Consider the following 24,069-nt stretch of genomic DNA (forward strand, 5'->3'; position numbering starts at 1 on the left):
GTTTACGTGGCTGTCATGTCATGTTGGATATGGCATAACGTGTAGCTGTAAAGTACATTGTGTCTTTGTTTACGTGGCTGTCATGTCATGTTGGATATGGCATAACGTGTAGCTGTAAAGTACATTGTGTCTTTGTTTACGTGGCTGTCATGTCATGTTGGATATGGCATAACGTGTAGCTGTAAAGTACATTGTGTCTTTGTTTACATGGCTGTCATGTCATGTTGGATATGGCATAACGTTTAGCTGTAAAGTACATTGTGTCTTTGTTTACGTGGCTGTCATGTCATGTTGGATATGGCATAACGTTTAGCTGTAAAGTACATTGTGTCTTTGTTTACATGGCTGTCATGTCATGTTGGATATGGCATAACGTTTAGCTGTAAAGTACATTGTGTCTTTGTTTACGTGGCTGTCATGTCATGTTGGATATGGCATAACGTGTAGCTGTAAAGTACATTGTGTGTCTTTGTTTACATGGCTGTCATGTCATGTTGGATATGGCATAACGTTTAGCTGTAAAGTACATTGTGTGTCTTTGTTTACGTGGCTGTCATGTCATGTTGGATATGGCATAACGTTTAGCTGTAAAGTACATTGTGTCTTTGTTTACATGGCTGTCATGTCATGTTGGATATGGCATAACGTGTAGCTGTAAAGTACATTGTGTGTCTTTGTTTACGTGGCTGTCATGTCATGTTGGATATGGCATAACGTGTAGCTGTAAAGTACATTGTGTCTTTGTTTACATGGCTGTCATGTCATGTTGGATATGGCATAACGTTTAGCGGTAAAGTACATTGTGTGTCTTTGTTTACATGGCTGTCATGTCATGTTGGATATGGCATAACGTTTAGCTGTAAAGTACATTGTGTCTTTGTTTACATGGCTGTCATGTCATGTTGGATATGGCATAACGTTTAGCTGTAAAGTACATTGTGTGTCTTTGTTTACGTGGCTGTCATGTCATGTTGGATATGGCATAACGTTTAGCTGTAAAGTACATTGTGTCTTTGTTTACATGGCTGTCATGTCATGTTGGATATGGCATAACGTTTAGCTGTAAAGTACATTGTGTCTTTGTTTACGTGGCTGTCATGTCATGTTGGATATGGCATAACGTGTAGCTGTAAAGTACATTGTGTCTTTGTTTACGTGGCTGTCATGTCATGTTGGATATGGCATAACGTTTAGCTGTAAAGTACATTGTGTGTCTTTGTTTACGTGGCTGTCATGTCATGTTGGATATGGCATAACGTGTAGCTGTAAAGTACATTGTGTGTCTTTGTTTACATGGCTGTCATGTCATGTTGGATATGGCATAACGTGTAGCTGTAAAGTACATTGTGTCTTTGTTTACGTGGCTGTCATGTCATGTTGGATATGGCATAACGTGTAGCTGTAAAGTACATTGTGTCTTTGTTTACATGGCTGTCATGTCATGTTGGATATGGCATAACGTGTAGCTGTAAAGTACATTGTGTCTTTGTTTACATGGCTGTCATGTCATGTTGGATATGGCATAACGTTTAGCTGTAAAGTACATTGTGTCTTTGTTTACATGGCTGTCATGTCATGTTGGATATGGCATAACGTGTAGCTGTAAAGTACATTGTGTCTTTGTTTACGTGGCTGTCATGTCATGTTGGATATGGCATAACGTGTAGCTGTAAAGTACATTGTGTCTTTGTTTACATGGCTGTCATGTCATGTTGGATATGGCATAACGTGTAGCTGTAAAGTACATTGTGTCTTTGTTTACGTGGCTGTCATGTCATGTTGGATATGGCATAACGTGTAGCTGTAAAGTACATTGTGTGTCTTTGTTTACGTGGCTGTCATGTCATGTTGGATATGGCATAACGTGTAGCTGTAAAGTACATTGTGTGTCTTTGTTTACGTGGCTGTCATGTCATGTTGGATATGGCATAACGTGTAGCTGTAAAGTACATTGTGTCTTTGTTTACGTGGCTGTCATGTCATGTTGGATATGGCATAACGTGTAGCGGTAAAGTACATTGTGTCTTTGTTTACGTGGCTGTCATGTCATGTTGGATATGGCATAACGTTTAGCTGTAAAGTACATTGTGTCTTTGTTTACATGGCTGTCATGTCATGTTGGATATGGCATAACGTGTAGCTGTAAAGTACATTGTGTCTTTGTTTACGTGGCTGTCATGTCATGTTGGATATGGCATAACGTGTAGCTGTAAAGTACATTGTGTGTCTTTGTTTACGTGGCTGTCATGTCATGTTGGATATGGCATAACGTGTAGCGGTAAAGTACATTGTGTCTTTGTTTACGTGGCTGTCATGTCATGTTGGATATGGCATAACGTTTAGCTGTAAAGTACATTGTGTCTTTGTTTACGTGGCTGTCATGTCATGTTGGATATGGCATAACGTGTAGCTGTAAAGTACATTGTGTCTTTGTTTACATGGCTGTCATGTCATGTTGGATATGGCATAACGTGTAGCTGTAAAGTACATTGTGTCTTTGTTTACATGGCTGTCATGTCATGTTGGATATGGCATAACGTGTAGCTGTAAAGTACATTGTGTCATTGTTTACATGGCTGTCATGTCATGTTGGATATGGCATAACATGTAGCTGTAAAGTACATTGTGTCTTTGTTTACATGGCTGTCATGTCATGTTGGATATGGCATAACGTGTAGCTGTAAAGTACATTGTGTCATTGTTTACATGGCTGTCATGTCATGTTGGATATGGCATAACGTTTAGCTGTAAAGTACATTGTGTGTCTTTGTTTACGTGGCTGTCATGTCATGTTGGATATGGCATAACGTGTAGCGGTAAAGTACATTGTGTCTTTGTTTACATGGCTGTCATGTCATGTTGGATATGGCATAACGTTTAGCTGTAAAGTACATTGTGTCTTTGTTTACGTGGCTGTCATGTCATGTTGGATATGGCATAACATGTAGCTGTAAAGTACATTGTGTCATTGTTTACATGGCTGTCATGTCATGTTGGATATGGCATAACGTGTAGCTGTAAAGTACATTGTGTCTTTGTTTACATGGCTGTCATGTCATGTTGGATATGGCATAACGTGTAGCTGTAAAGTACATTGTGTCATTGTTTACATGGCTGTCATGTCATGTTGGATATGGCATAACGTGTAGCGGTAAAGTACATTGTGTCTTTGTTTACGTGGCTGTCATGTCATGTTGGATATGGCATAACGTTTAGCTGTAAAGTACATTGTGTCTTTGTTTACGTGGCTGTCATGTCATGTTGGATATGGCATAACGTGTAGCTGTAAAGTACATTGTGTGTCTTTGTTTACATGGCTGTCATGTCATGTTGGATATGGCATAACGTGTAGCGGTAAAGTACATTGTGTCTTTGTTTACGTGGCTGTCATGTCATGTTGGATATGGCATAACGTGTAGCTGTAAAGTACATTGTGTCTTTGTTTACATGGCTGTCATGTCATGTTGGATATGGCATAACGTGTAGCTGTAAAGTACATTGTGTCTTTGTTTACATGGCTGTCATGTCATGTTGGATATGGCATAACGTTTAGCTGTAAAGTACATTGTGTGTCTGTTTACATGGCTGTCATGTCATGTTGGATATGGCATAACGTTTAGCTGTAAAGTACATTGTGTCTTTGTTTACGTGGCTGTCATGTCATGTTGGATATGGCATAACGTGTAGCTGTAAAGTACATTGTGTCTTTGTTTACGTGGCTGTCATGTCATGTTGGATATGGCATAACGTTTAGCTGTAAAGTACATTGTGTCTTTGTTTACGTGGCTGTCATGTCATGTTGGATATGGCATAACATGTAGCTGTAAAGTACATTGTGTGTCTTTGTTTACGTGGCTGTCATGTCATGTTGGATATGGCATAACGTGTAGCTGTAAAGTACATTGTGTCATTGTTTACATGGCTGTCATGTCATGTTGGATATGGCATAACGTGTAGCGGTAAAGTACATTGTGTCTTTGTTTACGTGGCTGTCATGTCATGTTGGATATGGCATAACGTTTAGCTGTAAAGTACATTGTGTCTTTGTTTACGTGGCTGTCATGTCATGTTGGATATGGCATAACGTGTAGCTGTAAAGTACATTGTGTGTCTTTGTTTACATGGCTGTCATGTCATGTTGGATATGGCATAACGTGTAGCGGTAAAGTACATTGTGTCTTTGTTTACGTGGCTGTCATGTCATGTTGGATATGGCATAACGTGTAGCTGTAAAGTACATTGTGTCTTTGTTTACATGGCTGTCATGTCATGTTGGATATGGCATAACGTTTAGCTGTAAAGTACATTGTGTCTTTGTTTACATGGCTGTAATGTCATGTTGGATATGGCATAACGTGTAGCTGTAAAGTACATTGTGTGTCTGTTTACATGGCTGTCATGTCATGTTGGATATGGCATAACGTGTAGCTGTAAAGTACATTGTGTCTTTGTTTACATGGCTGTCATGTCATGTTGGATATGGCATAACGTTTAGCTGTAAAGTACATTGTGTGTCTGTTTACATGGCTGTCATGTCATGTTGGATATGGCATAACGTTTAGCGGTAAAGTACATTGTGTCTTTGTTTACATGGCTGTCATGTCATGTTGGATATGGCATAACGTGTAGCTGTAAAGTACATTGTGTCTTTGTTTACGTGGCTGTCATGTCATGTTGGATATGGCATAACGTTTAGCTGTAAAGTACATTGTGTGTCTTTGTTTACGTGGCTGTCATGTCATGTTGGATATGGCATAACGTTTAGCTGTAAAGTACATTGTGTCTTTGTTTACGTGGCTGTCATGTCATGTTGGATATGGCATAACGTTTAGCTGTAAAGTACATTGTGTCTTTGTTTACATGGCTGTCATGTCATGTTGGATATGGCATAACGTGTAGCTGTAAAGTACATTGTGTGTCTTTGTTTACGTGGCTGTCATGTCATGTTGGATATGGCATAACGTTTAGCTGTAAAGTACATTGTGTCATTGTTTACGTGGCTGTCATGTCATGTTGGATATGGCATAACGTTTAGCTGTAAAGTACATTGTGTCTTTGTTTACATGGCTGTCATGTCATGTTGGATATGGCATAACGTGTAGCTGTAAAGTACATTGTGTGTCATTGTTTACGTGGCTGTCATGTCATGTTGGATATGGCATAACGTGTAGCTGTAAAGTACATTGTGTCTTTGTTTACGTGGCTGTCATGTCATGTTGGATATGGCATAACGTTTAGCTGTAAAGTACATTGTGTCTTTGTTTACGTGGCTGTCATGTCATGTTGGATATGGCATAACGTGTAGCGGTAAAGTACATTGTGTCTTTGTTTACATGGCTGTCATGTCATGTTGGATATGGCATAACATGTAGCTGTAAAGTACATTGTGTCTTTGTTTACGTGGCTGTCATGTCATGTTGGATATGGCATAACGTGTAGCTGTAAAGTACATTGTGTCTTTGTTTACGTGGCTGTCATGTCATGTTGGATATGGCATAACGTGTAGCTGTAAAGTACATTGTGTCTTTGTTTACATGGCTGTCATGTCATGTTGGATATGGCATAACGTGTAGCGGTAAAGTACATTGTGTCTTTGTTTACGTGGCTGTCATGTCATGTTGGATATGGCATAACGTTTAGCTGTAAAGTACATTGTGTCTTTGTTTACATGGCTGTCATGTCATGTTGGATATGGCATAACGTGTAGCGGTAAAGTACATTGTGTCTTTGTTTACATGGCTGTCATGTCATGTTGGATATGGCATAACGTGTAGCTGTAAAGTACATTGTGTCTTTGTTTACATGGCTGTCATGTCATGTTGGATATGGCATAACGTTTAGCTGTAAAGTACATTGTGTCTTTGTTTACATGGCTGTCATGTCATGTTGGATATGGCATAACGTTTAGCTGTAAAGTACATTGTGTCTTTGTTTACGTGGCTGTCATGTCATGTTGGATATGGCATAACGTTTAGCGGTAAAGTACATTGTGTCTTTGTTTACATGGCTGTCATGTCATGTTGGATATGGCATAACGTGTAGCTGTAAAGTACATTGTGTCTTTGTTTACGTGGCTGTCATGTCATGTTGGATATGGCATAACGTTTAGCGGTAAAGTACATTGTGTCTTTGTTTACATGGCTGTCATGTCATGTTGGATATGGCATAACGTTTAGCTGTAAAGTACATTGTGTCTTTGTTTACATGGCTGTCATGTCATGTTGGATATGGCATAACGTTTAGCTGTAAAGTACATTGTGTGTCTTTGTTTACATGGCTGTCATGTCATGTTGGATATGGCATAACGTTTAGCTGTAAAGTACATTGTGTCTTTGTTTACATGGCTGTCATGTCATGTTGGATATGGCATAACGTTTAAGTGTTAATGTGACTTAACGTGTGTTCATTTATTTCACAGCTGTGTCAGCGTCAGGATTCTTCTGGTTCTCCTGCTGTTGGACTCAGGTGAGACCACAGACCATCAATTAATCACAGACCATACATCAATGAATCCATTAATCACAGACCATACATGATCAATGAATCCATTAATCACAGACCATACATGATGGGAGCTTGTTCCATGCCGTCGGCCCGTAGAAGCAAAAAGCTGCTTCCCCGTATTTTTTAGTTGCCATTTTTTTAGGCAAAGCGAGCAGGCCAGCAGTGGAAGACCTTAGGGGGCGGTTTGGGACATATTTAGGCAGGCAGTCATGTAGGTAGGAAGGTGCGAGACCATTGAGAGCTTTATAGACAAGTCAAATAATTTTAAAATCAATCCTAAAAACAACCGGAAGCCAGTGCAGTGATGCCAAAACTGGAGTAATATGTTCTCTCATCTTAGTTCTAGTTAAAACTCTGGCTGCTGCATTTTGGACAAGTTGTAATCCAGTATGTGGATTCGGTATTATTATTATTATTATTATTATTATTTATTTAGGCCTTGATGTACAGTATACTGTATGTCATGTGACAACACACTCGTTACTAACAGACACATAGCAGCACCAAGACAGGGTTAACGCTATACATTACATTTTTTTTTATTATTTATGAGTTTATATATATAAACTTTATTACAGGCTCGTGGCCCACAGGGTAAGACAGTACATCACAAATAGGAGAATACAAAAAAAAAAAAAAAAATACAGTACATTTACCCAGCCCAAGAGGTTACTACTCGAGGCTCTTATACCAGTGTCCTCTGATGGTAGAAGTGTACCTTACAGAACTACGGCCTGGGTCTGTCATCTGTCCAATGAGTCCATTCAGTGTCCTCTGATGGTAGAAGTGTACCTTACAGAACTACGGCCTGGGTCTGTCATCTGTCCAATGAGTCCATTCAGTGTCCTCTGATGGTAGAAGTGTACCTTACAGAACTACGGCCTGGGTCTGTCAACTGACCAATGAGTCCATTCAGTGAGCGATCCAGCCTGCTCATGAATTTAAATGTCAAGTTCCTCAACAGAGCCATGAAAGTAGTGAGTCCCAATGAACAGAAAAGCCCACTGGCTCTAGTGCTCCTTGGTTTTTTTAACAGTATACGAAGACAGTCATTATAGGCTACTTGCAGTTTGCGTAAGCTCTCCTTCTTGTACTTTACCCACAGTGGAGCTGTGTAGAGAGGGGTGCAATAAGCTCTAAAGAGGATTACCTTAACATCCGTAGTACAATGGTGAAATGTACGGACCAACATGTACATAAAGCATCCTCCTCTGTCTAAACATGTCCTCGTCATCCTCTAAGGTATCTGTTATGATATGCCCAAGATATTTTGTAATTTTGGACACACCCATAATTTGACCAGACAGATGAAAGGCAGGAAACTTAAGTTCCAGATCTTCTTTAGTTCTACATATGAGTATCATGCTCTTCTTGGCATTATACTGAATATCAAAGTCAATACCGTAATTTGTACATATATTGAGTAGCTGTTGGAAACCACTGCTACTTGGGGAAAGTATGGCAAGGTCATCTGCGTACATAAAATGATTAATTAGGCTATCACCCATCATACAACCTGTTCTGCACCCCCCCAGCTGCATTGACAGGCCGTCCATATATAAATTGAAGAGGGCTGGGGATAAAATCCCCCCCTGCCTGACGCCATTACCCACCCTAAAAGGGGTGGATAATGTGCTCCCCCATTTTACCTGCATTTTCTGGTTAGCATACCAGTAGACAAGAATGCGTAATAAACAGTTTGGCACACACCTAAGCTTGAGTTTATTAAAAAGCTTGTAGTGATGGATTCGGTCAAAGGCTCTCGACCATAGACTGTAAAAAATATGGACAAAGCGTTCCCCGGGTCTAACATGAAACGTAAAATGAAGCCTGAAATCCCTTGCATTCTAATGCACTGTAAATCGCCATCTTTCTAGATCCGTTTTGGACCAGCTGGCCATTGGCTGGCTCCGTTTGGGTCCAGCTGGCCATTGGCTGCCCAGACAACGAGGCGGGACTTCCCCCCTTCTTCTCCGTTGGTTTTTATTTTGACTCGAGTGGGAGGAGAAGACTCTTGAGTGGGAGGGGAATCCCGATCATAGACGGTAACGGTAGCCACGCCCCTCAGAACATACGCGACTTTATGGTCATTATTTTAATTAATGGGACCATAATTTTCCAAAAAGAATATTATGACATTAGAAATGAGACTTTAAACTAGTGACTGGAAGAAGAAAGTATTCATGACCATGTTTATTAAGGTAATACAGTCTAGGTGAAGTTGGGCCAAAATACATGGGCCTCTATGGAGCTATGGGGCTTTTTGGGTCCAGTCCAGCGCCACAACAGGCCATTATATGAACTACCGATTTCAAATGAGGCTTCACGAAATATCTGGCTGACTGCCCCCCTGCTCTCGACGCATCAATAAAACCAACCAGCATAGCAGAGCCCTGACTTCTATAGGTCTCCACTGCTTCTTTCAGAGCGTAGATACATAAGTCTGTACTATGTTTGGGCTTGAAGCCAAACTGATTGTCAGTGGTGGAAATGTAAATACTTAGTCTATCAAGGAGTAGTTTTTCTAGTACTTTGGACACAATACTGGCAAGAGCTATGGGTCTGTAGTTATCTATACTCCCTACTTTCCCAGCTTTGTCTTTTATTATTGGAACCAGAACGACAGACAGCATGGAGTCTGGTAAAGTGCCATGAGTCAACATCCCAGAGAAGCAGATAGACAACAACACTGCTAATCTGGGACCAGCTAGCTTTAAGTGCTCTGCTGTAATATTGTCCAGACCACTGGATTGTCTGTCAGCAAGTTGCTGTATGGCATTAACAACCTCGTGGGTGTTAACAAAAGTACTTTCTTCTTCAATAGTGCCTATATGAAAAGGCTCACCTTTAACCCATTCTGACCGGGCACCCATTTTAGTGTCGGCATCATGTCGTGCTTTAGCTATTTAAAAATAGCAGATCTACAAGCTCATATCGCGCCACCGAGTGGCGCGATACGAGCTTGTAGGTCTGCTATTTTTGAAAAAAATCGAAAAGCGACTGACATTTCTAGAATCTGATCTCAGGTCAGAATGGGTTAATCAGACCAGTGTGTGTCCAGCGGAAACCTCGTATGAATCTGATCTCAGGTCAGAATGGGTTAACACAAATAAATAATGCTGCCTCCAGAGGGCAGCGATGCCTACTGGATCTGTTACCCCCTCTACATTACAAGGGAGAGCTGTTTTAGCCCTGTTAAGGGACTTTACCTCTTTCCAAAGGTTAGTGATGTCATTATCAAATAGATTATCAGCCATAGACTGAGCACTCAGGGCCTGTTCTTGTTTGCTTATAAACCTTAATGCATATTTGTACTTTGCATTGGTTTTCTTTTAAGCAATATTACACTCGAGGGTGTTGTTTAACGTGATTATTGCCACGACAGTGATGCGGTCAGGAACGAGACGGAGTCGAGTTCCGCAAGCATCACTGAAGTGGCAATAATCACGTTAAACAACACCCTCGAGTGTAATATTGCAATTCTACCACAGTTACCCTTAAAACAAAGAAAATCGCTGAAAAAATATATTTTTTTAATGACAGATGTAGTCACTACGACCACAAATGTACCAAGAAACTAGCTAGCCTAGCCACCGAGTTTGCTAGCGCTCTGGGAAAACAGAGCGGCTGAATTCTTTGTTTTGATTAGGTGGTGAACAGTAGTGGTTTGATCAACGGCTAGAAACCGTTTCAACCAATCAGATTGCTTCCTCTTAACGACCTGTTGTAGAATTTATGTTCAAGGACAGGTCCCTGTCTGGGCCTGCCATCTATTACCCAGGCCTTATGGGCCTCATTGGCCTCTGCATGGTCCATCTATTACCCAGGCCTTATGGGCCTCATTGGCCTCTGCATGGTGGCTTCATTACCCAGGCCTTATGGGCCTCATTGGCCTCTGCATGGTGGCTTCATTACCCAGGCCTTATGGGCCTCATTGGCCTCTGCATGGTCCATCTATTACCCAGGCCTTATGGGCCTCATTGGCCTCTGCATGGTGGCTATAGCTACACATTTATTCCACCCTGGCTTGATGTTCTTGGCCTTCCTAGGGCGGGTGAATAAAGACCTGCTAGCATCATGAGGCGCTCTCACTATATCATCATACATATGACATAGACTCTCACCATGGGAGGAGTCCTCACAGTTTACATTTGTGCAACAAATGGCATTCACATAAGGTGTGTGCATGTGTGTGTGAATGGGTGAATGTAATGCACAGTCTATGTAAAGGTGTGTGAATGGGTGTGTGAATGGGTGAATGTAATGCACAGTCTATGTTAAGGTGTGTGCATGTGTGTGTGAATGGGTGAATGTAATGCACAGTCTATGTAAAGGTGTGTGAATGGGTGTGTGAATGGGTGAATGTAATGCACAACCTATGTAAAGGTGTGTGAATGTGTGTGTGTGAATGGGTGAATGTAATGCACAGTCTATGTAAAGGTGTGTGAATGGGTGTGTGAATGGGTGAATGTAATGCACAGTATGTAAAGGTGTGTGAATGTGTGTGTGAATGGGTGAATGTAATGCACCATCTATGTAAAGGTGTGTGAATGTGTGTGTGAATGGGTGAATGTAATGCACAGTCTATGTAAAGGTGTGTGAATGTGTGTGTGAATGGGTGAATGTAATGCACCATCTATGTAAAGGTGTGTGAATGTGTGTGTGAATGGGTGAATGTAATGCACAACCTATGTAAAGGTGTGTGAATGTGTGTGTGAATGGGTGAATGTAATGCACAGTCTATGTAAAGGTGTGTGAATGGGTGAATGTAATGCACAGTCTATGTAAAGGTGTGTGAATGTGTGTGTGAATGGGTGAATGTAATGCACAGTCTATGTAAAGGTGTGTGAATGTGTGTGTATGAATGGGTGAATGTAATGCACAGTCTATGTAAGGCGCCTTGGATAAAGGCGCTATATAAATGCACCATTTACCATTTTTAGGAAAAAAAGATACCTAGCTGGTGAGGGGGGGGGGGGGGGGGGTGCTGAAAGGTGGGTTGTCAGGCCTGTTCTAAAGGACTCAGAGAGGGGGGAGGGGGGGGGGGTCTGAGGGGGGAGGGGGCATTCCACACTGCGGTGGCAGTGTTTGTTTTGAGGGTGGGAGGTACCAGAGATCAATGTTATTACTTCCTGGCTGTTGTGTTGCTCCCTTTGTGAGGTAGTCAGGTATATAGCCTGGGTAAACCCCTCCTTGTCCAGCAGGGGGAGGTGTTGCTCCCTTTGTGAGGTAGTCAGGTATGTGCTGGGACAGATTAGCCTGGGTAAACCCCTCCTTGTCCAGCAGGGGGAGGTGTTGCTCCCTTTGTGAGGTAGTCAGGTATGTGCTGGGACAGATTAGCCTGGGTAAACCCCTCCTTGTCCAGCAGGGGGAGGTGTTGCTCCCTTTGTGAGGTAGTCAGGTATGTGCTGGTACAGATTAGCCTGGGTAAACCCCTCCTTGTCCAGCAGGGGGAGGTGTTGCTCCCTTTGTGAGGTAGTCAGGTATGTGCTGGTACCATAGACTGTAAAAAATATGGACAAAGCGTTCCCCGGGTCTAACATGAACGTAAAATGAAGCCTGTAATGATATGCTAATTCCTGATGTAAGTCGCCATCTTTTGGTACCAGCTGGCCATTGGCTGGCTCCGTTTTGTACCAGCTGGTCATTGGCTGCCCAGACAACGAGGCGGGACTTCCCCCCTTCTTCTCCGTTGGTTTTTATTTTGACTCGAGTGGGAGGAGAAGACTCTTGAGTGGGAGGGGAATCCCGATCATAGACTGTAACGGTAGCCACGCCCCTCAGAACATACGCGACTTTATGGTCATTTTTTTAATTAATGGGACCATAATTTTCCAAAAAGAATATTATGACATTAGAAATGAGACTTTAAACTAGTGACTGGAAGAAGAAAGTATTCATGACCATGTTTATTAAGGTAATACAGTCTAGGTGAAGTTGGGCCAAAATACATGGGCCTCTATGGAGCTATGGGGCTTTTTGGGTCCAGTCCAGCGCCACAACAGGCCATTATATGAACTACCGATTTCAAATGAGGCTTCACGAAATATCTGGCTGACTGCCCCCCTGGCTGGTACAGATTAGCCTGGGTAAACCCCTCCTTGTCCAGCAGGGGGAGTGTGTTTACCCAGGCTCAGTACAGACAGAGGGCATTAGAGGAAAAGCTGCATTTACTATTTTAAATCCCAACTTGTATTTCTTAACTTTCTACCCGGAGCCAAACATACACTATCAAACTGGGTCATCAATGGGCCCCCAGGCCGAGAAGTAGTCGAATTACTTTGTTTTGTCTTTAGTTTGTCTTTGTCTTTAGTGACATATATACTGTAGATGTTTGAGAAGCAGGAGGTGGAAGCAGAGTCAAAAAGAAAGAAAGAAAGGTACTATGTTTACCCAGGGTAACTGGACTAAGGAAAGGAAAGGTACTATGTTTACCCTGCAGGGTAACTGGACTAAGGAAAGGAAAGGTACTATGTTTACCCAGGGTAACTGGACTAAGGAAAGGAAAGGTACTATGTTTACCCAGGGTAACTGGACTAAGGAAAGGAAAGGTACCATATTGTTTACCCAGGGTAACTGGACTAAGGAAAGGAAAGGTACTATGTTTACCCAGGGTAACTGGACTAAGGAAAGGAAAGGTACCATATTGTTTACCCAGGGTAACTGGACTAAGGAAAGGAAAGGTACTATGTTTACCCAGGGTAACTGGACTAAGGAAAGGAAAGGTACCATATTGTTTACCCAGGGTAACTGGACTAAGGAAAGGAAAGGTACTATGTTTACCCAGGGTAACTGGACTAAGGAAAGGAAAGGTACTATGTTTACCCAGGGTAACTGGACTAAGGAAAGGAAAGGTAGTATGTTTACCCAGGGTAACTGGACTAAGGAAAGGAAAGGTACTATGTTTACCCAGGGTAACTGGACTAAGGAAAGGAAAGGTAGTATGTTTACCCAGGGTAACTGGACTAAGGAAAGGAAAGGTACTATGTTTACCCAGGGTAACTGGACTAAGAAAAGGAAAGGTAGTATGTTTACCCAGGGTAACTGGACTAAGGAAAGGAAAGGTAGTATGTTTACCCAGGGTAACTGGACTAAGGAAAGGAAATGTAGTATGTTTACCCAGGGTAACTGGACTAAGGAAAGGAAAGGTACCATGTTTACCCAGGGTAACTGGACTAAGGAAAGGAAAGGTAGTATGTTTACCCAGGGTAACTGGACTAAGGAAAGGAAAGGTACTATGTTTACCCAGGGTAACTGGACTAAGAAAAGGAAAGGTAGTATGTTTACCCAGGGTAACTGGACTAAGACTAAGGAAAGGAAAGGTACTATGTTTACCCAGGGTAACTGGACTAAGAAAATGAAAGGTAGTATGTTTAGTTTACCCAGGGTAACTGGACTAAGGAAAGGAAAGGTACTATGTTTACCCAGGGTAACTGGACTAAGGAAAGGAAAGGTACTATGTTTACCCAGGGTAACTGGACTAAGAAAAGGAAAGGTAGTATGTTTACCCAGGGTAACTGGACTAAGGAAAGGAAAGGTACTATGTTTACCCAGGGTAACTGGACTAAGAAAAGGAAAGGTAGTATGTTTACCCAGGGTAACTGGACTAAGGAAAGGAAAGGTACTATGTTTACCCAGGGTAACTGGACTAAGGAAAGGAAAGGTACTATGTTTACCCAGGGTAACTGGACTAAGGAAAGGAAAGGTACTATGTTTACCCAGGGTAACTGGACTAAGGAAAGGAAATGTACTATGTTTACCCAGGGTAACTGGACTAAGGAAAGGAAAGGTACTATGTTTACCCAGGGTAACTGGACTAAGGAAAGGAAAGGTACCCTGTTTACCCAGGGTAACTGGACTAAGGAAAGGAAAGGTACCCTGTTTACCCAGGGTAACTGGACTAAGGAAAGGAAAGGTACTATGTTTACCCAGGGTAACTGGACTAAGGAAAGGAAAGGTACTATGTTTACCCAGGGTAACTGGACTAAGGAAAGGAAAGGTACTATGTTTACCCAGGGAAAGGAAAGGAAAGGTACCATGTTTACCCAGGATAACTAGACTAAGCTCAAGAACTTGTTCAAAGCAAGCAGAGTCACCCCGGTGCTTGCCCGTTTTCCCCAGTGAGGGGGATAACTTTGTAATATGCAATTGGCTGTTTGTATTCTTTTTGGAAAAATATAAAAAGATACTCCTGTGGAAAGGCTATATATTATTTTACTCATATTGACCCTATAAACAATTTAGTATTATTTAGTATATTATGTAAGGTTTTGCCCCCTCAAATGGTACCTCGTCAGATAATCCCCACATATCCTACAACAACTTCTGTGAACAGACTTCACTGTAGTAGCTTTTCATGAATTATATTTGTACTTAGGCTGTTCTGCTGTCATGAAAGTTTACAGTTAGAGAAACTCAAAGTCCAGCCGTCTGCTGTCCAGCCTCTCCCACCCCTCACTGGGGAAGATTCTGGGAGGAAAACAGAAACGGGGTGAGTTGTCTTGTTACCGTCAAAGCAGGGCTGATTCAGAGCTACAGATACAATTTACAATTTAGGCATTTAGCAGACGCTCTTAATCCAGAGCGACTTACATTAAGAGCGTCTGCTAAATGCCAAAAATTGTAAATTGTAGATTGTAGATTGTAGATAGAGTCCTGAGAGCACTTTAGTTGACAAGAGGGCATCCTGCCCACCCGACAGCTGTGTGTGTGTGTGTATGTGTGTGTGTGTGTGTGTGTGTGTGTGTGTGTGTGTGTGCGTGTGTGTGCGTGCAGTGTATGTTCAGGATCGGATCAGTGCGTATGCGGGTTCAGAGGTTCTGCTGAACTGTTCCTACGCCACGTCGTCGTCGTCAAACCTCAACGTGTTCTGGCGCTACCGAGACACCTACAACCTGGTGGACATCATCAACGGCGAGGCGGACCTGTCGGACCAGGACCCGCGCTTCCGGGGCCGGGTCGCCACGTCTCCTGAGCGCTACGCGGACGGGGACTTCTCTGTGCGTCTGACGGACGTCCGTCTGAACGACGCCGGGCCCTACAACTGTGATATCCCCCGGGTCGACTACCAACAGAAACTGCTGCTCACTGTCACAGGTGTGTGTGTGTGTGTGTGTGTGTGTGTGTGTGTGTGTGTGTGTGTGTGTGTGTGTGTGTGTGTGTGTGTGTGTGTGTGTGTGTGTGTGTGTGTGTGTGTGTGTGTGTGTGTGTGTGTGTGTGTGTGTGTGTGTGTGTGTGTGTGTGTGTGTGTGTGTTCGCACACGAGCAGTGTTGGGAAAGTTTTTTTTTTTAAATGAACTAGTTCAGTTCACAGTTCAACATTTTAAAAATTAACTAAAGTTCAGTTATTTTTCATTCTTTTTTTTTTTAGTTATTGTGTTGCCCATAGCCATATAAAAAAAAAATTGACAACTTTTACAATATCTCCATTACCATTATCCAAATTAATTCCTTATATATATATATATATATATACTGTATATATATATATATATTATTATATTATTATTATTATTTTTACAAAAATTGCTCTTTTGCAATGTGAAATGCCACCGAATACTTAATTATTTTCCATGTCTATATATGGGCACATTTATTGTGAAGGCAAAGGTTTCTGAATGTTCTCAGTTATTTTCAGCATGCGGAGATGCATCTGCATGCTGAAAATAACTGATCTACAAGCTCACAATGCGGACGCGATGCGTTGTGAGCTTGCAGTACGTTCTGTTCACCCAAAATATGAACGAGTTTGTGAACGCTCGTTCTTTGAGCGCGTTCGGGGACAACACAACACTGCACACAAGAACACACTAAACCCAAGCGTTTAGGTTATAAACTGTTTTAAACACATATTTGTAACACTTTTTAAACGTGTCACAGTGTTTAGATTATAAACAGAAGAATCGCCTGTAACACTTTTTAAACACATAAACGTGTTTAGTTTTTACAATCAAAGTCAGTCATATTATAGGTGTTTAGAACTTGAACACTAGGGGGTTGATTTAGGACTTCTATTTTACTTACTTCTATATTACTAATCTAATTACAGTATTATGATCTGGGGGCGTGTGGTATGTCATATTGCAATTTTGGGCATGTTAAGAAGCGCTTTTGACACCCCGCGGAGTGCGCAAAACGGCCTTGAATTAGTCATGGGTGTGTTTAAGGCGTGTTTGAGACGTACCCAATCAACATGTCCGTACTATTCTATTTACCAGTCAGCTGATGTCACATACGGAATGCGCACTTTGGGGATCGTGGTATTACATTTCTTCAGGCTGGCACCATAGAAGACATGACATGACTTTGTCACATTTGGGTTAATTATTCCTATTGCACTGCATGCTATCACCTTTATGCCTCAAAAGAACAGACCCACCTATACCTTTCAGATCGGAATGGAACTGCGAGTAGATAGCAGCATATTGGCAAATTGGCAATCCATGCGTAATGTTCCCAGAATCGTCTAACCCCCGAACATGCAAGTTCGTTTGATATTGTTTAATTCGATAACGATAGAACCATGTACCATACAGCGAATGAAAGCAAGATTCCTAAGGAATATGGAGATTTTTACATTTAATAAAACGGTTGAGAAATGAGAGAACCATGAGTGTTTATAGGCTAATATCAACGTTTTTTTATGAAAGACAAACGGGCTGTGAACTTGAAGAGCTCAATCACCATCCCGACACGGAAGAAATATAGCCTAGTGCATGCATGTATATGCACTGTTGCACTTGCACATGACAGTAGCCTACACACGCTCTTTATTTGTTTCTATTGAAAAAAAAACAGTAAAATAACGTTTATTATATTTTATTTCATTCAAATCACGAGGAAGGAATGAGTTGAATGCGTGCTGCGTAATGCTGTGGCCCCGATGGTATGGTCTTCGCTGAGTTCGCTCGTAGCATTTTATTTAAGAAGACTTGAATCGGGTGTGATACAGCGTATGAAAGCAAAGTTCCCAAGGATTATGGAGATGTTTTTATTTATTTTAAAGGTTGAGAAATGTAAGAATTATGGCCGTTTCTAATCTCAACATTTTTACCAAAGAAAGCCTCTCTCTTTGCCGCAGCAGAGAGCAGCCATGTTGCCATGTCCCATAGAAACAACTAAATAGGTCTATAAAAATAATCCCAAAAGAAGCGCATATAACAGGGGTCTGTAACCTATTTTAAATTAAGTGCCATGTTTTTATTTTCTAAATAGTGAGTCTGCCATATCCAGATTAATTTGAATGACACCACATTAAAATAAAAAAACATATTTTGATTGTCCACAAATATAAAGTTCTTCCTTCTTTTTAAATATGTTCTTGCACATTGTTATGATCATTATATATCCCCCTGCAGTCAGAGTTCATAGTTTTAATGAATGAATGTGATGCATTGTGAGCTGGTATAGATCTGCTATTTTCAAAAGTAATCATTTTATTAAATTTTTGGATTAGCCGTCCTTAGTTGGGCAAATGCATTCATCTGGGGATCCTTGACATGGGAATGTGCTGTGTGAGGATCACTGGTTTAAACAACATTAGGAGAAAAGCCCAAATAACCACTTTAGAAACAAGAAAAGCAACCACACAGAAAGCAACTTTACAGAAAAATAAGCCGCTTATAATAAACAGACATGGCAACACTCTAGCAGCCTCTCAGAGCCACTCAAGTGTCAAATCAAACAGTGCTTGTTGCGTTTATGAGGTGGTCAGACCCACGTCTAATCGTTATGCGCTGAGTGTCTTTAGGTCAAGGGGCTTAATAGCAAATTGCGCAAAGCGAAAATAATTAACATATGGACACTCCCACAATGCTAAAATATTCAGGAACGCGGTAAGCCATAATGTGTGTGCGTTCAACACGGCCGAGTGCGTTCAACACGGGCCGATATGCCTTTCATAATACGAATGTGCGCAGAGCGAGGCCAATTTATGTATTTCCATTGGTAAAACGCACCTTCAAAATCTAGCCCTAGGTGTTCTCGTGAGGTGTTTAGAGTGAACTCGTGTTCTACTGTATTTTATGACCATTAATAAACATTTGGCATTTTATTATTACACACATGGTGTTTAGGTTTAAACGCGTCACATGTTCCAGGGATTTACAGTGCACACTTTAAAAGCAGATCAGCAAAAAGCATACTATAGCAGCGCATGGCACACACTGTACAACCGAGGGAAATGGGCCTCCTATTTCAATACATTAAACATTATACATTAAAGTCTGATTCATGATTAATGGCCCGAACTACAGCGGTCTGATTGAATCTGAATAATAGGTACATTATAGAATAGCTTATTATTATTAGTATTACAAGATTAAAAAACGCTATAGTTTGTGTTTGATCAAGGACCCGTTTTGGTGTTAGCATCATGTTATGCTTTAGCTATTAAAAAAATAGCAGACCCACAAGCTCATAGCGCGCCACCGAGTGGCGCGCTATGAGCTTGTAGGTCTGCTATTTTTGAAAAATCGAAGAACGACCGACATAGAAACATAGCTTTTTCAGAAAACTGTCAGGATGTAGAAGAACATTTTTTTAGAATCTGATCTCAGGTCAGAATGGAAAACTGTCAGGATGTATAGAAGACATTTTTAGAATCTGATCTCAGGTCAGAATGGAAAACTGTCAGGATGTAGAAGAACATTTTTTAGAATCTGATCTCAGGTCAGAATGGGCTTAAATAAATAACAACAACTTCTAACTTTTTAATAACTGACTCTTGTGTTTTTACAGTCAGACCCACAGATGGACCAACGACCACTGCTAAACCCAAGGTGACGTCGCCCCCTAGTGGAGACGGCGTGTCTGTCGGAGGACACTGCTACTGCTCTCTGCTGTCCATCATGCTGTCTGTAGCCCTACTGGTGTCTGTATGAATACTGTGTGTCTGTAGCTCTACTGGTGTCTGTTGTGAATACTGTGACACAGTGTGTCTGTGATAGGACGCACTCACTGCTTCATCCTTCTGTCTGTAATCGTATATGTCTGTCTGGGTACAGACATACTCAGTGTGTGAAAAGCAGGGCTGGACTGGGACAAATATTCGGCCTGGTCATTTCAGCGTGAATTTGGCCCAGACCGACCCAGCCCACCCACCACAACCAGTGCACAGAGGCACACACACACACACACACACACACACACACACACACACACACACACACACACACAAACAAGCCCCTAATTAATACCACCACTTTTACAGAACAACATAAATTATATACAAACCAACAGACAACTAACTACACAACCCTTTGTAGACTATAGGGTTTATCTGTCACTCACTGATACAGTACGGGTACAGTGACATTACCATGATGGCAGAATGGCAGCACGCAGCGGGCCTTTCCTTTCCTGGTGGCCTGCCGCCTATTGGCCTGCCTGTCAAAGAAAAAAATAAAAATATATAAATGCCTGGTACGACCTGTGGCCAGTCCAGCCCTGGTGTAAAGAGAACACACCCCCCCCTGCTCTCTGCGGTCCCTAACACGCTACATACTAAGAGAACACACCCCCCCCCCAGCTCTCTGCGGTCCCTAACACGCTACATACTAATTCCTACACGGGTTGTGTTTATATAACCACGCCCCCCGGGAAAGTTATACGTTTACTGAGGCTGCCAATCATGCAGCGCGTCGACTGCCCAACCCTACAACCCTCTCTGAGGAACTATAAACACTTCCTGAAGCTGAAAGGCATTGTGGGTAGAGAGAGAGTGCTTTGATGTTTGTAGGATAACTGTTTATTTGCACTAACAGCAGCTTCCTCAAGAAATGCCATTGACCCATGTTGCATTAGGAACCAGTTAACCCATTCTGACCTGAGATCAGATTCTAAAAAATGTCAGTCGTTCTTCGATTTTTCAAAAATAGCAGACATACAAGCTCGTAGCGCGCCACTCGGTGGCGCGCTATGAGCTTGTAGATCTGCTATTTTTCAATAGCTAAAGCATAACATGATGCTGACACCAAAATGGGTTCAGAATGGGTTAATATACATGCTGTTTTTGACCCATGATGCATCTTGAACCAGCTAAATGCCCACGCTGGTTTGTCAGCAGACTCATGTATAATTAGCTTTTGTTTTGTTTTTTTAAAGAAGTTCCAGTTCTAATTTATTGTTAATTATTCTGTACATTTTTTAAACTGTAATTTTTAGTTGTTGTTGTTGTCGTCTGTAAAGCAGAATCTTTGTACATTTTCTACAGTTTACTTTACTTTAATTTAGAGGTGATTTTCTACAGTTTGCTTTACTTTACTTTAGAGGTGATTTTCTACAGTTTGCTTTACTTTACTTTAAAGGTGATTTTCTACTGTTTAATTTACTTTAGAGGTGATGTTGCAGTAATTAAACCTAGATGTGTTAATGCTTGTTTTTGCAGTGCTTAATTAACGGGTGATAATAAAAATATGGAACTGAGAACACTGACCATGAATGAAATGCATTCACAGAGACTTCATTATAACAGCAGGTTGTTGCTTACTTACATTCCACTCTGCATGTTTAACTTCCTGTTTGTGGCGGCAAACAGGATGTTAAAACCTAGAAAGATCTTTCAAAACCGTTTGTTTTGTGGTTATTGAGACGTTCCTTCCTTCAGTGGAGGCCGGCCTGACTGACGTCAAACAGCTTTTAAAGAGGAAGATGTTTAATCCACCGTCATACCTCAGATGTAGGTTATTTAGACAGTAGGGCAGCTGAGAGACAGACAGACAGACAGACAGACAGACAGACAGACAGACAGACACTGTAGGAGAGAGACAGTGGTGTAGTACAGACACACAGACAGACAGACAGACAGACAGACAGACAGACAGACAGACAGACAGACACTGTAGGAGAGAGACAGACAGACAGACAGACAGACACTGTAGGAGAGAGACAGACAGACAGACAGACAGACACTGTAGGAGAGAGACAGACAGTGTAGTACAGACAGGTGTCTGAGCTGATCAACAACATGGAGAATCGCGTAAAGATGCTGTTGTTGTTCTGTGGTGTTTTCGTGACCTCTGTCCACTCTGTGAAATGGACCGATGTGTCTGTGGAACTGGGAAAAGACTCCATCCTCGACTGTTCTATCGACCTGAATGATATCTTCTGGCACATGCAGATACTGGGAGGAGCTCCTGTTCCGATCCTGAGAACATACAATAAAAAAAGGAATGATGCTACATATTCCAATGACACTTTCGAAGACAAATACTCTGTGGAGCCAGGGAACTGTCTGGTCATTCACAAGGTGACTGTGGAAGACATGAAATATTACTACTGCGCTGCTAAAAATGACACCACCTTTTTGTACGAAACCTTCCATCTTGTCTCTGGTAAGCATGACAAGCTTCCTGTCTTTTATCTAGTGCCTTGTAGAGTACTCCTGTAATACACTGGAATATGTGTACATTATTGTGTAACATTATCTAGTGCCTTGTAGAGTACTCCTGTAATACACTGGAATATGTGTACATTATTGTGTAACATTATCTAGTGCCTTGTAGAGTACTGGAACTAACCATTAGGACATTGGCATGGGGCCGAGGGGCCTCTGTATGCCTACTATTGCGGTCGTAAAGATGTATTTTGACTAATTTAAAATGCTAAATGGGGGGGGGGGGGGGGAGAGGCTAAATCATCCTCCATTTGGGGTTAAAGGGTCTGTTTATTTTCATCCACCTTTCAGCGGTCGTTGGATTCTCACTCCTATAACCTCATATGTCAAAACGGTTCCCTTTTCATTACTATTTAAAATGTAAAGTTATCTGACATTGCAAAGCTTCCTAAAAAGATGTTCAGTGACGCAAAATTGTCAATTTAATTTCTCATATTTTTCTTTTTAAACATTTCAGCTGGTGTCCAACCAGACCCAACCAGTTCTGGTCTGGTTCCTGTTGGTTCTGGTCCAACCGGACCCTCTGATCCAAACCGACCCTCTGAGAGGGAGAGTGATGCTCCCTTTTGGCCCAACGGTCATCTCACCTCGGTGTCTCTGGCTCTCAACGGCATTCTGATCACAGCTCTAGCAGCAGGTCAGTACCTCTGTACTGTACTGTACTTTACTGTACTGTACTGTACGCACGCACGCACACACGCACTCCAGAAGGCCACTATAGAGCGTTGCAGTCCCTCCCCCTTTCAGAACGACGCCAGGCCCAGGAAATTAATCCCAATGCATTTTCCCTCATAGGCATTTCAAAACGTATTTATTTAAAGACCTTTTAAGCGTCGTACAAAGCCAACTCTTGTCGTGACAAATCATGACAACACACACAATATTTTGGACCAAACAAAGAATTACAAAGACATAAAAACAACAAAAAAAAGTGTTGTAACCTGCCGTTTTTTTCTACTTTCTAATTCTGGACTGCGACGCTCTATAGTTCCACACTCACACTCCAGTCAGGCTCAAACCTCTTATCTGCTTATCGTAATGATGTTATGTTGTCATTCTATGTCACACAAAGGTAGAGAACATAATAGCCGATCTACAAGCTCAAAACGTGTTGTAGATGTGCTGCTTTTGCTATTTTTTTAAATTGGAATCCTGATTTATTTTTCCTTTTTGTATAGAATCCTGAAAAGTATGATTTTTATTTCATTTCAAATGCATTTAGTTATAATGAATATAATATGAAAATCACACCCATGTGAAGTGAGGGGCGCTAATATATTAAAGTCAAACTCAAACATTAACAATAAGAAAGACAATATGACGTAATGAGGCACATTATGATGTACATTTTCCCTTCATTGTCAAGGGCATTTTTTAAAACGCAGGCTAGCACCCCTCAACAATGAATCTCTAATTAAAGTCCAAACTATCTTATATCAAACAATTTGATCTTAAGGTCAAATTTGAATGAAACCTGGTGAGGCAAGGAATTTACTTATAAATTAATAATTAATAATGATGGCCAAACTCTCCTTTATGCCCCAAAACACTGCCCTCAAAGCCCTGTAACTCTGAGAGTGTACAAATGGAACCAAATGGACCCTTATGGGTCTGTAACTCTGAGAGTGTACAAATGGAACCAAATGGACCCTTATGGGTCTGTAACTCTGAGAGTGTACAAATGGAACCAAACGGACCCTAATGGGTCTGTAACTCTGAGAGTGTACAAATGGAACCAAACGGACCCTTATGGGTCTGTAACTCTGAGAGTGTACAAATGGAACCAAATGGACCCTTATGGGTCTGTAACTCTGAGAGTGTACAAATGGAACCAAATGGACCCTTATGGGTCTGTAACTCTGAGAGTGTACAAATGGAACCAAACGGACCCTAATGGGTCTGTAACTCTGAGAGTGTACAAATGGAACCAAATGGACCCTTATGGGTCTGTAACTCTGAGAGTGTACAAATGGAACCAAATGGACCCTTATGGGTCTGTAACTCTGAGAGTGTACAAATGGAACCAAATGGACCCTTATGGGTCTGTAACTCTGAGAGTGTACAAATGGAACCAAATGGACCCTTATGGGTCTGTAACTCTGAGAGTGTACAAATGGAACCAAACGGACCCTAATGGGTCTGTAACTCTGAGAGTGTACAAATGGAACCAA

The 24,069-nt window shown here is 41.6% G+C and overlaps 1 protein-coding gene across 2 annotated transcripts in view; it reads left to right on the plus strand.

Moving 5' to 3' along the window:
* LOC310872733 (CD276 antigen-like) overlaps positions 1-20,378 on the plus strand; it is a 77,865-nt gene extending 57,487 nt beyond the window's left edge. Inside the window, exons 3-6 of one of the 2 annotated variants that reach the window (XM_083784791.1) lie at positions 6,419-6,465; positions 15,280-15,600; positions 19,243-19,398; positions 19,452-19,476. In XM_083784791.1, the coding sequence (XP_083640917.1) occupies positions 6,419-6,465; positions 15,280-15,600; positions 19,243-19,385 (511 nt within the window). In that variant the 3' untranslated portion in view covers positions 19,386-19,398; positions 19,452-19,476. Of the gene's footprint in view, positions 1-6,418; positions 6,466-15,279; positions 15,601-19,242 lie in introns of both variants that reach the window. The other variant, XM_083784790.1, reaches the window with a different exon arrangement.
* The last annotated feature ends 3,691 nt before the right edge of the window (positions 20,379-24,069 follow it).

The sequence above is a fragment of the Protomyctophum parallelum genome (assembly GCF_964188405.1).
Source record: "Protomyctophum parallelum genome assembly, chromosome: 1".
In the NCBI taxonomy this organism is placed as follows: Eukaryota; Metazoa; Chordata; class Actinopteri; order Myctophiformes; family Myctophidae; genus Protomyctophum; species Protomyctophum parallelum.